Source organism: Natator depressus, chromosome 9 (genome assembly GCF_965152275.1).
Source record: "Natator depressus isolate rNatDep1 chromosome 9, rNatDep2.hap1, whole genome shotgun sequence".
Classification (NCBI taxonomy): Eukaryota; Metazoa; Chordata; order Testudines; family Cheloniidae; genus Natator; species Natator depressus.
Genome location: NC_134242.1, coordinates 89,919,777 through 89,936,624, shown reverse-complemented (window position 1 = coordinate 89,936,624; position 16,848 = coordinate 89,919,777). Strand labels below are relative to the sequence as shown.

The 16,848-nt window shown below is 45.6% G+C and overlaps 1 protein-coding gene across 1 annotated transcript in view; it reads left to right on the top strand.

Moving 5' to 3' along the window:
* The window catches only part of PASD1 (PAS domain containing repressor 1), a 159,325-nt gene that overhangs the window by 120,122 nt on the left and 22,355 nt on the right, over positions 1-16,848 (top strand). The window contains exons 6-10 of the mRNA XM_074962601.1: positions 618-738; positions 2,195-2,308; positions 4,040-4,158; positions 5,198-5,280; positions 11,442-11,548. Coding sequence (XP_074818702.1) covers positions 618-738; positions 2,195-2,308; positions 4,040-4,158; positions 5,198-5,280; positions 11,442-11,548 — 544 coding nt within the window. The remainder of the gene's footprint in view (positions 1-617; positions 739-2,194; positions 2,309-4,039; positions 4,159-5,197; positions 5,281-11,441; positions 11,549-16,848) is intronic.

Below are 16,848 nucleotides of genomic sequence, written 5' to 3'. Positions count from 1 at the left end.
CTCGTCCTTGTATTTAGCTGTGCCTCTCTGAGTACCTTTCCCTGACCTGAAGAAGAGCTCTGTGCCGCTCAAAAGCTGGTCTCTCGCACCAACAGAAGTTGGTCCAATAAAAGATATCACCTCACCCAGCTTGTCTCTCTAATATCCTGGGACCGACACGGCTACGACAACACTGCGTGCTTTCTATTTATGTCAGACAAGCAGAGAGTAAGATGGATTTTTTCCTGTACAGAAGAAAACACAGGATTAATGTTTCTGCTTATTTAGGATGAGATTGTATCTTTACTTCCTTCTCTCATTAGGGGTGTTGGGAGGATAAATACATTAAACGATTGGGGAGTGCTTTGAGATCAACTCAGGAATAGCAGTATATAAGAAATAGGTATTATTATTATTATAATTATTACAATCTATCTGAGAGCAGCACAGAGAATGAGAACCACAGTTCCTCTCTCTGTCTTCCCTGTACCGTTGTCTAATGTAACTTCCTCATGTTAAGTTGTCCTGTTAAAATGACTGCGTCTGCCCCACCGTTCTACCCATTGATCAAAGTGTTTGTGCCTCTGGACGGGTTAATGCTGTACTGTTGAACATGACAAAGCATTCTTTTGTATCAGTCAGATTTGGTGGACCAAAATATATTAAACTTTCTGCCTGAGCGGGAACAGAGTGAAGTGTACAAGCTCCTTTCTCCACATGTGCTCATGACAGATCCTGTTGCAGCTGATGTTCTGAACCGTAAGCATCTCTCCAGACTATGGTTAAGGGGAAGATTCTAACCAGCAAACGGCTCCCAGGGAGAGTAACGATGCTGGCTTCTCTATTAGATAGTGCCGGTTCTCTTTCACAGGTTTCTAAACATTCAGCACATCATTAAATCTGGTGTTTGCCCTTTGATGTGTCCGTAATCTTTGTTGTTTATTTCTGATCACAATCGAAAAATGAAATGACTCCCTTAGATTACTCTCCTGGGGTGAGGTTCGGTGGTGAGCCTCTAAGGCGTGGAATTCACAGCCCAGAGGGAGAGCTGGCTTTAGCGGGGGCTTTTGTTTCCTCTTGATGCTGAGAGCATTGGAGAGGCCCTGGGTGGCTTGTCTATATTACGCGCCTCAGGACTACAGCTCTGCACAATACAGCCCTGTCCCCAGCTTGTGAGAGGATCCTCCAGAGTCAGCCTGATGACTGGCTTCCCCAGTACCTGTGCTGGGGAAGCCCTTCCTCAGACAGATATGGGATTTTCAGGGCCTTTGTATGCTGCTCTTGCCCCTTTTTATGCGGCATAGGGGGCCGGAGGGAAGCAGGGTGAGTATATCACCCTCGGGCAGAGAGCCAGCATATGGCCTAATCAGTCCCCACTTAAGTATCATTTAAGCCCTCGAAATAAGATTTACCTGGAATTTCAGCGGTGCTCAGGCCTTGTGCTCATCCTGTGCACAGGGGAAATGTCACCCTTGCTGGAGATTATATAATCCAGGGAGTTTGTGCCTCAGAATATTCATTTGTAGTAGAGCCTGATCAAAAGTCCTTTCAAGTCAATAGAAAGATCCCCAGTGCCTTCAGCCAGCTTCACTGGGGCTTGTGTACATGGCACAGCAGTGTGCCTACAGGGAGGGGAGTGATTTCTAAAGCACGCTAATGTGTTGCATGATCATTGATCTGTGTAGACCCTGCTTGTGTGCACTAAAAGTTCCCTAGTGCCCTTTAACATGGTGCTGTTTGAGAGTGGTTGTATGTTAAAGGGCACTAGGAAACTTGTAGTGAGCACCAGCAGGGTTATGGATCAATTAGTGTGAAACAAATTAGTGGGCTTTAGAAATCACACCCCTGGAGTGTGTACACTGCCACACTGTGTAGACAAGCCCTAAGGGACCTTGAGTGCAATCCTCGTCGCACTGATGTCAATAGCAAAAGTCACTTTGACTTCAGTGGGCCCAGACGTTCAGCCCTAGTACAGCAATATAAATAGGAGGCTATAGAGAATAGGGTGGGGGATACTTTTTCTTAGCCTAGCAGACAGATAAGTTTCTGCAGTTGCTGTTTATTTACTTTGGGATATCGGGAGCATCCCAACAGAATGTGCTCAGATACCACAGTGACGGGGTCTGTATAAAAACCTAGATAGATTAGATAGATGGAGTGTGTGAAAGTGCAAACATAGGGACTATTAAAAATGTTCTTTTCTCTCTCGTTTCAGCTGAAAAGCAAATAGAGTTTTGCTGCCATTTAGCAAGGGGAAGCTTAGATCCAAATGAGCCCCTAACATATGAATATGTGAAATTTGTAGTGGATTTTAAATATTTTACTCATGGTAAGTTATTGCTTCCACTTACGCTGTCTCTGCCTCTCTCACTTACCCTCCATCTTTGACCAGAGCCACCTTAAATGCCTTGTTGCACTTTAAAATGACATGTAGGCAGCAGAATGGACTGTGCTACCGATTTGGTAAGAGTCGTTTTCCATGTGACAGCTGGGGTGGTCATTGGTTGTAAGGGTGGGGGTGGAATCCTCTGATTGTTTTAGTTGATTTCCAAGAGACACTATCAAATAGTTCAGACGCTACATTTGGCCTTGTGGTGCTACACATTTTTGAAAACAGTCCAGTTCATTCAAAAACAACCTAAAATGCTCTGGTTCGCTCAAAATGACACTTGGGAATGTTATTTGTTACCCGCAGTCTGTATAGGAAATCTGCAAAATCTTGAACCTTCCAGGATGGTGGATGCAAAAATGGCCATTTCCTGGAAATAACATAAAATGAAGAAAGAGAGAGAGAGCGAATTTTGTGGATTTAATGTTGAAAATGCCCACATGAAAATGTTCTGCCTGGCTCTAATTCTAACATACAGTACAAGCTGCAGTCCTGTTTACTCGGCAAAATGTTCAGGGTTCAGAAATGGCATCAGTCATCCTTTCTTTCTCCCACTTCCCTTCTGTTCTTCACCTGGTAATTTTAATAGCCGTCATACTTTTGAAAGCCTGTCATAGCATGCTCGGTTCTTGCTGCCAGATTCCAAAAGGACCCCTATTATGAACTACTCTACATCAACAACCTTGAAACAAGCCCTCCTGTCAATCATTTCGAGATACAGGGTTTCTATGCTGAATTTAAATGAATGGTGTTGTGTGTGTGTTGGCACTGGCACTGATTGCATAATATGAGAAGTTTTGTTCACCATCTTTCCCATGATAGGCAGCTCAGGAAAGCAAGTGCTGTTTGGTTTACCACTCTCCCTCGGGCTGGGCCACATGCAGTGTTTCTAACTACCAGCAAAATTAAGGCAAAATTCTCCTCACTAAGCCACACTCCATGTCTCCATTATATAGTCTGCATCCATTCCTGGCAGTGAACTTCCAGAGATGTCCACATGGTTTTTCTGCATGGAACAAATGCAGAATATGATCCTCTGGATCAATATCATACATGTAGTGCAGCTAGGAGAAGAGAATTTGGCTAATCCACTAGTGAATTGTTTGCAAGTAAACAAAGATTCATGTTTTCTGCTGTTTTGGTCTGTCATGGTAATTCGAGCTGGGATCTACAACGAACAAAGATCTTTTTCCCTAGTAGGAATGCTAAAGAGATTTTCCACCTAAGGTAGATAGTTGAAAAAGCATAAACAAAATGTAACGAAAGTAATAAACAAGAAACCAACAGCTGAATTTCACTGTCTTTGTTTTAATGAACCTTGCAGTGCTTCTTGCCTTCTTAAGGTGCTTTCAGCTGGCAGGCTTAAGCGCATACGCTTCAGTTGAGCTGAAGCTGTTACAAACAGGTTTTCTGCAAAGCCGAGGATTAGTAGTTGCACCTGTGTAACCTTTCTGATGATTGAGCCAAGAGAGTCTAGATATGGACAAAGAATCCACAAAATAAGTCTTAAATGATCATCATTTGAACAAGTTTTAGGGGGGCATGTCTCTGATTGGCTCTGAGCTGTGCGTAGAAGGAGCTAAATTGTTCGGTTTTGTTGATTACTGTATCTGCCTTGACATTTTCTTCTTGAAATGCTGATTTGGCTTGTGTTTTGTTGTGTTTGTCTAGTGCCTACACCCTCCTGCAATGGCTTTGAATCAGCTATCGCAAGAGCATTCAGGTCAGCCACAGAAGAGCAGATTTGCCTTGTAGCAACTGTTCGTCTTGTTACGCCGCAGTTTTTAAAGGTGAGAGCCCTCGGGTCGTGTTTCCCTTTTCACACCAGGGATCTATAATCTGTTTTAAAAAATGATGCTTTCACCACAAGCGAAGTGAATGGATATTCAAGTCTGCTCATTCCTAAAGGAGAAATCTTGCAAAAGGGCCTTAAATCCTGCACTTTGAGAGCTGGACAGTGAATTATTCAGAGCTGAGGACCTGTGGATGAGTGATGGTGCTGTTTCATTTTGGGATGGTAGTTAGTGTCTATAGTTTGCTTAAGAATAGCGGAGAACAAAAGAGGCTCTCTATGCATTATTGCATTGCCCAGCGAGTGTGGACCTGCATTTGAGAAGAACCATCAATGATAGCACGAGAGGGTCCTCCTTGAGCCATATGTTCAAGAAGTTACAAGGAAACACGGTTTCCAGCTGAACCCCTGGAAAAGCTGTATCTCCAAAAGAAACTTGCCAAACTCACCGACTATGTAAGAATACTGCCTGCTCTTTTCTGACCATGGGAACCATACTTTTTTAACCCGCTGTTTATCCACAGACGGGCACTATGTATATACTGTAATAAAGATAATAAAATTCAGTTGTGGCCCATTAACTGCCAGAGTGGTAGTTAGCAAAGAAATAACCTGCACCATTGGTTTATTATTATTTGTTTATTTGTATTAAAATAGCACTTAGGAGTCCTAGTCATGAGTCAGGACCCCATTGTGCAAGGTGCTGTCAAACACAGAGCAAACAGACAGTCCCTGCCCCAAGGAGCTTACAATCTGCTGGACTTTGACATTGCCGTCCTTACTCAGACAACTCTCATCTAAAGGCTGGTGTACACTGAATGTTAGCTTGACCTGGCTGTGTCACTCAGGGGTGTGAAAAATGCCCTCCCCGAGAGACATAGTTAAACTCACCTCAGCCCCAGAGGAGACACCACTCGTTGGCGGAAGAATAAGTCAGTTTATTCTCCAAAGAGTCCTTGTATGTGTTATAAAGCTGTGTTGTCACACAAGCCATTTTCCTAAGAGTGAAATATTAAAATGCACCCACTGTTCTGCAGGAGGTGTGCAACATTGAAGAGCCATGTGAAGAATTCACATCGAGACACAGTTTGGAGTGGAAGTTCTTATTCTTGGACCATAGGTGAGAGGATTGTTTTTCAGATATAAATACAACATGTGGTGATTGGAGAATATACAAACCATGGTTTAGAAAAGGAAAACTGTCCAGCAAATGTTGTCTGAGCCCCCAAGCAGAATATTTCACATTAAATGAGAACACTAAGGTGACACTGATCAAAGCCTACACTTCACGCCTTCTTAAAAGCTTTGCTCTCTTTCATATTTAAGGGCAGTAAGAAACTGTGTTCATCTTCCATTAATGTGAGCTGGAAATATAGCACATATAAAAATGTCCAGGCTCATTGTGGTACTAAATAAGTTATTAACATAGAACCACGTGGGCCATATTCTCAGCTAGTGTAAATAGGCAGAACTCCATTGATTTCAGTTGGCAGCAGCTGAGAATCGGACTCTGTTCTTTGCCCTGTTGATTTGCATCTTGATATAGAATTAAAGTTTTTTTTAAAAAAAGAAACAAATTAAAAGAATAGATAGTTGTAATTATTGACTTATTTTGACTGAATGGAGATAAGATACTATTGGGGAGTGAAATAGACTGGAGATCACTTGGTAAAACTTTTTTAATTATAAAAGGGCAAGTGTCCTTCAAAAAAAGCATAAAGCCTTTGTACTCTTGTTTATTTGTGTGTGTGCATGAATACCTAACAGTATTACACACGTTCCCTTCTTCCATAATGCACAATAGTACTATCCCTGGAGAGCGCAGACTCTAGCCATGTACTTACCACTGGAAAGACCAGGCTGAGAAATAAAATTCCTTTGCTGAAGGCTTATTTTCTAAAGAAACCCAAATACCACCCTGTACATTCAGAGAGAGAGGGGAGATATTGCAAGAAATGAACATGAAATTAATATATTAATCAGAATAACTACACTGGAAATCCTGTCTTGAGGTACTGATGAGAAACCGCTTCTGCTGCAGTTTTGTTTGCATGTTACTCATGCTGTCGAGGTCTAATTAATGTAACTTTATAAGAATTGAAATTGGTATATGCAGTAGCCTAAATTTTTAAAAGTGGATGTCTAAAGTTAGGCTAAGTCAATACTGAGATATCTAAAGCAGTGACTGGTTCTCAAAGGGCTGAGCACCCAGCAACTTCTGTGAAGAAAGCTACCAGGAGCCGGCCTAAGAGCTTTAGTGAAATATATCCAAGTGCCTTGTGATGAATCTGGGATGTGACTCAGAGAGGAATTTTTCTATTTCAGTCCTGGTGATATCCCCTGTGAGGAAACCATTGTTCCTGAGCGTAAATTAAGCTAACATAGTCGTTTAGCTGGAGTGTATTGCAGTGCCTGATGTAAGCAGTGAACATGGAGCCAGAAGTGTGCTTTCACTCGTTCAGTCATTGGTTCAATGCACAATTTAATAGAATAGTAGGGGCACCGTGATTCTTTCATAGAATACTGTCAGCTATTTCTCAAGGATTATTTTCCACTTTTGCGGGGCTGATCCTGAAAGGTGCTGAGGCCGTAGGTGTGGCTGGTGCTGAGCTCTACTCAGAACCAGGGCCTTGTTCGCTCAGACCTAGCGTCTGCAATGGAGCGCAGAAGCAGGTTAGGACAGTTCTGCTGAGCTATATAAACATCGACCAACTAGAAACATCTGGAGCCTGAAATTACATAGAGACATCATTTAAGGGAAAAAACAAACCGGATGCTTTTGTATTGGTCTGTTTCTGTTCCATATTCTACTCCTTCCTCCATCGTTTGTTGCTCTAATTACAGTATTGTTAAAGGATCTTCTCCTGCAATCCCTACACTTCAGTGATAACTTGAAGTCCATCCCTTTAGCCTTTCACACTGCATGCAGTCACTGATCTCCTACTCAGAAAACTTGAACAGTTCCTTTAGCACAGGGAGTTGCAGGCTTCCTTAGCAGTGACTAAGCTAGCTAAAAACTTTCAGATTGCTCAGCCAACATGCCGACTCCTTCTCCAATCCCAGGTTAGAAGCATTTTGTGGTTACATTCTCAATTAAAGAATCAGTTCCTCTAAATTATGATGACAAATCTGAAAGCACTGCACTTTCCTGAGCTGCTTAAAATGTTTGTCTGACGTTCCTCTGAAAGAATTATTGTCATGAAGATCAGTGTGTTATTACAGGCCCAAAAGACATTGGCTTGGTGGCATAGACAGACAGAAATAAAAGCCAGTTTAATAAATACACGTTCTGTCACATTTAATAGAAATCTGGGTCAGATAAAGAAAAGGAGCACAATGCTCTGTAAAAGATATTTTGGGTAAATATGACTCTCTTGTTTCTATTATTGTAGGGTCCCCTAGGCACTTTCCCCAGCTGTCCCAAAGAACTCACGATCAGAGAACGCTGACATTTGCTTCCCACAGATAATTAATGATGTAGGAGCAGGTTTTCAGAAGTGCTGAAAACCCGTGATGAGAGCTTGTGCTGCCTCCTAATGGCCACAGGAGACCGTTATGGCATTTGGGTGTAAGGGTCTTTGGCCACCCCTCCTTTACCCCAGCCAACCTCCTTTTGCAGGTGCAGGGAGTGTATAAATTGTGACAGCCCTGGGTGATCCTCCCATGGCTGGCTATGCTGTACTTAGAACCACTCGCTGTGGATGGACTAGTGCAAATTGTCCCTAAAACGGGGGAGAATCTAGCTCTACTCTGGCCTGGTTTACTTGTGTCATGTGGATGTGCATTTGGTGCATTCGGTATGGTCTGAATCTAGTGCAGTGGTTCCCAAACTTTAAACAGCCTGCGAACCCCTCTCACTAAATTGTGAAATCTCATGAACCCCCTCCTAAAAATGAATATTTCCAGAGATTTAAATTTCCTCCACACTCCGTGAGGCTCCTGCTGCTGGACCCCATTGACCGCCCCGGTCAACTGAGCTCCACTGAGCTCAGGCTGCAGGTCCCGCTGACTGCCGGGTCTCGGGCTGCCAGCCCCAACTGCCCGGCCCCGCTCTCCCTGGGGCTCGGGCTGCCAGCCCCACGTGGAGCGCTGGGGTTCGGGTGGCCAGCTCCCCCGCTGATGGGGGCAGGGTTCGGGCTGCCAGCCCCAACTGCTCAGCCCCGCTCTCCCTGGGGCTCGGGCTGTCTTCCCTGCAACCGGGTCCCACCTGCTACCTCCAATGCCCGGGGTCCTCTGGCCACCATGAGTGAAATTTTTCTGGCAAATCCCCTGTAATGTTCTGCGAACCCCAGTTTGGGAACCACTGGTCTAGTGGTTGATGGCATTTAGCTCAGGCAGTAGAGGCTCATGCATTAAGATCCAGAGATACCAGGTTCAATCCCCACTCCTGACAACCCCAGTGTTATATTCACCCCCGATCAGAAAGCTCTAACGTTGCTTAAAGGTGGCAGCTGCATTTTGTTTGCTGTCTCATCAGCAGGTGCTATTTATCTCTTAGGGCCAAATCTATCCTCCCTTGTGCCAGTGCAACTGTTCACTGGGAGGAGCTGAGAGAAAACTGTGGCCTTTACTCATTTTCTGTTTCATTATTTCATCTATTTCATTAACATATTAAAAAAACCCAAACTTTAAAAACTGAAACAGTAAAATCCCAACTAGCACCATATTCTACTTCTGCCTTGGGAGTGTCCCCTATAATGGGCTGCAACCCGCTGTCATGAAGGTCAGTGTGAGGTTTGCCATTGATTTCAGTGTGAACAGGATTGGACCCATTAAGAATGTAGCTGTGCTGTGCTATTGTGTGGCTTGCTCTGCTATCCACGTGAGTGTTTGTATCTCTTTATGAATGTTCTAGCTTAGAACCATAGCAGATGACAAAGATCTATGAAGTTATTCTGGCTATTCCCTTTCCAGGACTGGTTTGCTTTCTAGAACACTTCCTAGTCCTTTGCCATCCTTACGTCCACAGAGTAACAAAACTCACTCTCAAGATGTTTTTCCTGATAGTCACTCTATGTTTCCCCTTTCTTAATTTCATCCCATTGCTCCTACTGATAGTCCCCTGTTAGTAACAGCATCCTCAATGATTCTACTCCTTCCTTGACATTTTTGCCTTTCAGATGTAGACAGTTACCATGTTGCATGCCCACCTCGCTTCCTCATCTTTTAGTCGTCACTTAGCCAGTCTACACCTATGTAGCAGTTGTAATCTTTTCTCATAAAGCTTAGTTAGGTTTGTTTCTGTTCTCTGAACTCTTTCTAAATCTGTTTGACCATGTGGTGTCCAGAAATGAATGCAGATTGCACTGGAGCTGTATCATATATCGACCAAGACTGGATCTTTTTCTAAAAGTTACGTTATAGCTCAAAGAGAAGTTATGGGTTTGGTGCAGAAATTACTGTACCATGGCCAGTGTTTTGCAGAGGGTCAGACTAGGTGGTCTTACAGGTCTCATCTGACCTTAGAATGTCTGACTCTAGAGAGAGCCCAATCCAATGCCACGAGTGTCAATGGGAATCTTTCAGTGGGCTTGGATCAGGCCCAAAGAGAGGGTTTACCTCCTGGCTCCGTGATGCTGGGCATACAGCCCAAATTCACACATGCCTTTTTCGTGTCCGCTTGCACTGCAAACTCCTATTGACAGAGTGCTGTCCACTCTCCCTGCGGACATTACTGGTTCCCAGGATTCTCCCTCCTTTTAAATCCAGAATCTCTGGTTTAGATTATTCCACCTCCCCCCGCAGCGGATTAGCTTGCATTTTCCCCAGCTGAATACATTTTGTTATTTCGGGCCCATATTTCAAGTCTATTTTAAGGTCACCTGCTGGCACTGGCCTTCCACAGAATGGTACTAAGACACACCAGCATAGAGGAGAATGTTCCTCTCTTTTTATGCCTTCAGCCTGTTCCTATGATGTTTAATTTTAAAACATTAACTATTTTGGGAATATATTGCCATGTTTACTCTAGAGGAGTGAACTGAAAATGCAGCTCGTCATAGTGTTATCACACCCAGCAGCCAAGTCAAATGCACAGTGAAGCAAAGGGAGGGGTAAGAAGCCAAATAAACAGAATACGGCCAAATTATGACTTCCAAAGCAGACACAGTGTTCCCATTGAAGTACTGGGAGTTGCACATATGCAGCCGAGGGCAGAATTAGGCCTGTTCTTATGTGCAATAGGTGTAATAATTAATTATATCTTTGGTCCTGACTCGCAGTGTTGTGTGATGAGAATTATTTCCCAGGTGTTACCATGGCCTTGTTCTGGTCGGTTCATTTACCACTTCACTATTGTAATTGCACCTTTTAAAAAAGTTCTCATTTTCAGCTTGAAAAGATGTAATTTAGTATTGGATTTCTAAACGCTGAATTGGAATTGGAAGCTTAAACCTGGTCCTCATTTTGTTTCCTCCTCCGTTCCCTGTTCATCTGCCGTAGACATCAGAGTCCTGGAAACCAGCTCTACATCTGTTCAGAAGGAAAATCTTTATTCTGTAGAATGCACAGAAATCATTTTGCTGGTTTCAGTTCCCCAAGCCATGCCACGGGAATAGATTACTTCTCTTATACCCAAGCGTGTCCCTACATCCACCGGAGAGTCCTGCTTAGGGCTTGTCTACATGAACACTTAGATTGTGGCAAGCTGGGGTGTGAATCTACCCCATGCTAGTCTTCTGCGCACTAAGTGTCCATGGGGACCATGCTGCTGGGCACTAAAAGTTCCCTCGTGCGTTTAATCTATGCTCATTGCAAAGCAGGTAGATCAAAGCACACTATGGGACTTGGATTGCACGTCAGCAGGATCCACACTGACAGTTAATGCGCGGCAGGCTGCTGCGGGGTAGATTTATGCCCCAGTTTGCCACATACTAAGTGTTCATGTAGACAAGCCCTTACTATTTCTTCTACAGTTCTTCACCAGATGACATTTGCACCCTGCCTACTGGATAATTTTACACAGTCTCCAGTGTATTATGCACACGAACATCCATAGCATTTCTTAAGCTAACAAACATGATTAATGAATGAGTCACTTGCATACATACGTGCTTTTCCATACACCCACATAATGAATAGACAAGGAAACAATAAACAGATACCTTCTCATTTACTCAGTTTTGACATGCTTATCTTTATTTCTCACTCTGATACAAAGAAATCAATATCACTCCCAGCTTTCTGGCAAGGAGATATTTGGTTTTTAGTTTGCTAAAGATCTACCAAATGATCATCCCATCAGGTTTTGTATTTACGTCTTTCTCTTTGCTTTTATTCTAGGGCCCCGCCTATTATAGGGTATTTACCCTTTGAGGTTCTGGGAACTTCAGGTTATGATTATTACCACGCTGATGACCTGGAGCTTCTCGCTAGGTGCCATGAACACTGTAAGTTCCTTTCTCATTGCTTGCAGGGAACTGACAACATGCACTTATGACACTTGTGTGAGCAGTAGCTCATGAAAGCTTATGCTCAAATAAATTTGTTAGTCTCTAAGATGCCACAAGTACTCCTTTTCTTTTTATGTTTATTAGGGAAATTCTTTCCTATTCCTGTAAAATATGGCTTAGTTCATGCCTAACTAGGAAAGATGAATCCCTAGGAATCCGTTATTTTATCAGGGCAAGTTTTATCAGTGAGAATTTGCCAAACTGGCAGATATCTGTTGTGTTTGGGTGCTGGAAGTCAGTTGCCCTAGCATATGGTTACTGCAAAACTGAGAGCCAGAGCTCTTGTCCTCCTTTCCTGACTCTGCTGTTGTGTTGCTGTGCGAACAACCTTGATTCTTGGGTTTTTGCTGATTGTCACAGCTGCTGAGCACTCTCCATTCCCATTGTCCTCAGTGGAACCAGGCATACTTAGCACCTCTGGAAAACAGCTTATAATTAAGTTCTGAAGCAGGTTATAATTAAGTTCTTTGTGCCTAGATTACCCATCTGTAAAATAAGCATAATAGTGCCACCTCATTAAGTTGTTGTGATACTTAATTACTTACTATTTGTAAAATGTTTCTAACATACTGAGATGGTTTCTCAAGAAATATTGTGCACAGATTCCCTGTTGGCTAAAACGGGTGGTATCTGTCAGTCAATCTCTCTCTCAAATCAATCCGAGAGGAAGGGGTAGTTTTATCAAAAGTGCAAAAGAACTAATTCTATAGGGCAGGGGTGGCCAAACTGCGGCTTGTGAGCCGCATGCGGCTCTTTTACGGTTGAAGTGTGGCTCCCAGAGCGCGCCCCCCGCCCCCATGTCCTCCCTTCTCCACCTATCAGAGGCGGGGGGAAACTCGTGGCTTCTGCCCTGCAGCAGACTGATGGGGCAAGGGGCTTCTGCCAGAGATGACTGATGCCTGCTGAGGGGAGGGGCACAATTTAAAGGTTTGCCCCTCCCCCCCCCCCAACAGCTTGAGTCATGCCCCACCAGGCACGCTTCCCCCTCAGCAGCCCATCCCTGCAGCTCCCAGGTGTTAGCTCCCCTTGGAGAAGCAGCCGCAAATAGCTGGGAACTGCAGGAAGGGGCTGCTACTCCCAGCTGTTTGCTGCTGCCTCTCCCCATGGCCGCAGCTCCCAGCATGCCCACGCCAGCAGCTGCCATGCAGGAAAGAGACCCGGTGGCACCATGTGACCTAGCAGGGCCAGCAAACCCTCTGGCAAAAATCTCAGGGGGTGTGTGACCCCATGTTCCCCTCTCCCCCCATGCATCATCTCTGGCTGCTGCCCAGTGGGGAGGGGGTCTCGGGGCTTCAGCCCCATCGGGCACGGCTGCCAGGGCTCGGGCCTTCAGCAGGAGTGGGGCTTAAGCTCTGAGCCCCGGCAGGTGCACCCCGGCTCTCGAACGTCTGAAGATCGTTGTATGTGGCTCCGAAGGTCAATAAGTTTGGCCACCCCTGCTAGGTATAGTTGTACAATAAGGAACTGATGAGGGTGCATGTGTAACCCCTGCCCTCTGCTGGATAGAATCAGAACTGCTCAATGGTGTGTCACCGTCCTATATCACAGGGACAGTTCTGAGGTTATGTGGACCCCAGGGGATCTGCAGCTGCCCATTGTCCTCTGGGGAGAAGCTCTGTGTCTGCACTAACTCTGGAGCAATTAGCTAGCTTCCAGGTGATATGGTGTCATTGGCAAGATGTGGGCAGCTTCTGGCTGGATACCCTGTGGGTGCTCATTCCCACCCCGTTTCAGATCTCTGACCCCACAGAGGACCCTGTGAGGGGTTGGTGCTGAATAGGCAGGGACAGATGCTGCCCCACTCCATATCCTGCACAAGAAGATCAACCCAGAAAGTCTCCCTTGCACTGATAACTCTGGGGAACAATCAGGCCCAGTGTGTATGTGAATGTGCCATGTGTGAATGCCATTATTGGGGCAATAAGGTAACAAGAATCAAATGGAGCTCTGCAGTCAAGTTGCCATAGCCCCTGTGTCACACTTCAGGGCAACTGCACCTGTATTCCCCCTCTGGTCCAGCAAAGGCACCCACTTAGGCTTCTGGTTTCCCAGCTCTCACCTCTGATGGGTGGAGACACACATCTGTCTCCCTCCCGACTGGGGTATTTCCAAACTGCACAGCTCTGTGAATTCCCCACCAAGTCCGACTGCCTAAACAGGCCTCCTTTGCCTTCTCCTCAGAGCTGTAACCAGCATAATTGCCAACAGTTAAGTTACCACACAGCCCTTTGTAAGCAAGCACATTTATTTTTAAGGTAAAAGCAGTACAGAGACAACATTAAAAGCAGTAAAAGAAGCTACACACATGCTAATAAGCTTACCAGAGATCACCCCAACTCTACTACCAAGGGCTCTGACAGGGGGTTAGTCCTTCAAATACCACATAGGTGGTTTTCTGTGGTTACACATTCATGATACCTTTTGTTCAGAATAAGAACACCCAGGAATCTGAGTCACTCCTTTATCCAGCCTCGGTCTTTGATCTGGGAGCAAGTACTTCATAGACAATGGATTTCTCCTCAGGGCATAGCTTCAAAAGGTTGGGTCCAGAGGTGTAAATTTGCATTTCCTTCCTCCCAAATATTTCCTGGGAAATCCCACGCAACTTCTTTTATCCCAAACATTCCTTCTTGTCTGACCCATTGTTTAAGAGTCCTTTGATGCTCAAGGGTTTACATTAATCATGCAATGAACTCCTAAAATACATAAACTGAATTCAGTAAGGTTTGTCCAGGACATTTCAGGAAATTGCCATGTATGTCACAGTCTGGTATTACTGATTACATTTCATGACTGGTAATAGTGTGTGCTGAATGTTCTCATTAGCCAGATTAGGAAGAGCACTCAACCTGCTGCTATCTACCCAGTGGTTTGCTTTTAAATTCTTCAGGGACTATCCATACCATGGCTGGCTTGCTCCTGGCTACAATATATCATGCTGCTGTTACTACAGATCTCACTGGAGCTTGGAGCTATTCTAAGGAGGGGCTGGGAGGTGGGATTGGGTAAATGGGGTTGTTTTACTACCTGGTGTGGGTTTGTAAAGCTTCTCTGTTATTGTTTTATGACCCCATATTTTTTTCATTTCATCTGAACCCTATAGGCACCTGAACCCCTATAAACCAGCTCTCTTCTCCAGCTGGCTTGTGCAGGTGGTGGGAGCATGCTCAGCTACCCCACTGGGGACAGCCAGCCATGACGGGAATGCACTCTGTAGAACCTTAGATGAAAACTCAGGTTTTAAGTTCCTTCTTAAGCACTCAATTCCCAGTCTCAGCTGCTTCTGCTCTCACCAAGATGGAGCACTATATACAACACTTGTAGCTTCCATGACAGCCATGAGCCTCACATTGTAGTGTCCAAAAGGGTGCATTTTTGACTTCACTAGCATTAAAGGCTGTATACATAGGTGCCGGCTTCCTCCAGGCCCGGGCGGGTGCTCAACCTCCTGCTCCACCCCGACCCCTTCCCCCAAGCCTCCATCCCCGTCCCTCCTCTTCCCGCCCCTGCTCTGCCCCAGGCCCTGCCCCCCCATCCTTTCCCCCAAGCCCCCGCCCTCACTCCACCTCTTTCCTGCCCAGTTCCGCCCCCTCCCCACAGCGTGTCCCATCGCCGCTCCTCCCCTTCCCTCCCAGAGCCTCCAGCATGCTGTGAAACAGCTGATTGCGGCGGGCGGTAGGTGCTGGGAGGGAGGGGGAGTGGGGCAGCAGGTGGGCAGGAGGCACTGGGGAGTGAGGGGGAAGCTGGCTGCCAGCGAGTGTTGGAGCACCCACGAAATCGGCACCTGTGGCTGTATATGTAATGCAGTATATGTGTGTGGGTGGGTGACACCTTCCACTACTATTGCCCCAAGACTGTAGATGCAATTATAGAATTTGGAATTGAGTCAGTTTCCAATTGTGAGTTAAGAGTAGTTTCCGGTGCCACATGTGCTTCTCGGTCCCCCAGCCTTATCTTGTGTTTTTGCATCCCGTTTTCCCCTTCCCTCTTGCTGTCAAAAGACCCAGACAAACAACAGGGGAACTGGTTCCAGAGTAGCAGCCGTGTTAGTCTGTATCCGCAAAAAGAAAAGGAGGACTTGTGGCACCTTAGAGACTAACAAATTTATTTGAGCATAAGCTTTCGTGAGCTACAGCTCACTTCATCGGATGCATTCAGTGGAAAATACAGTGGGGAGATTGATATACACAGAGAACATAAAACAGTGGGTGTTACCATGCACACTGTAACCAGAGTGATCACTTAAGATGAGCTAATACCAGCAGGAGAGCGGGGTGGGAGGGGGACCTTTTGTAGTGATAATCAAGGTGGGCCATTTCCAGCAGTTGACAAGAACGTCTGAGGAACAGTGGGGGGTGGGGGTGGATAAACATGGGGAAATAGTTTTACTTTGTGTAATGACCCATCCACTCCCAGTCTCTATTCAAGCCTAAGTTAATTGTATCCAGTTTGCAAATTAATTCCAAATGTCCTTATGTTACCATGTGCTTGCAGTTCAGGGGCTTTTTACCAGCCATAAGGGTGAGTGATGGAGGGGAGGGGGCAGAGAGGAGTGAGTGGGGGTCAGGGTCTTGGGAGGGAGGGGTAGTGCAGGAGCGGGGCCTCAGGGGAAGAGGCAGTGCGGGAGCGGGAACTCGTGGGGAAGGGGTGGCGTGAGGGCAGGGCCTTGTGGGAATAGGTGGTGGGAGGTGAGGGGAGAAGGGGTCGGGCCTTGGGGAGAAGAGGTGGTGCGGGGGCAGGGCCTCAGGGGTGGTGCAGGGGGCAGGGCCATGGTTCAGCCTATTTAGATACCTAACTCTACTGGATCTGTGGGTGGAATCTGATACTCAGGCATCTAGTCTACCTACTTAGTTACTTATATTCCCCATCCTGATATTTTCTGAGCACCTCACAAGTGCTACAAAAGTTATCTGCTCAGCTACCCCAGCATGGACAGGAAGTGTTGTTATCCCCATCTGGCACGTGGGCAATCTGAGGAACAGACGATTAAATGACTTGACTCAGGAAACTCAGGAAAGGTACTCAGGAAATCTGCAGCAGAGCTAGGAAGTGAATCCAGCTGACATGGCTCCCAATACAGTGCATTAACCACAAGACCATCCATTCTTCTCTATGGGCCTCATCTAAAGCCCTTTGAAGTCAATGGGAGTCTTTCCATTGAGCTCAGCGGGCTTTGGATCAGCTCCTGAAAGAGCTCAGTTGTAGGCAGAGTGAATTGCTGGTGCAAAATTGTGCCT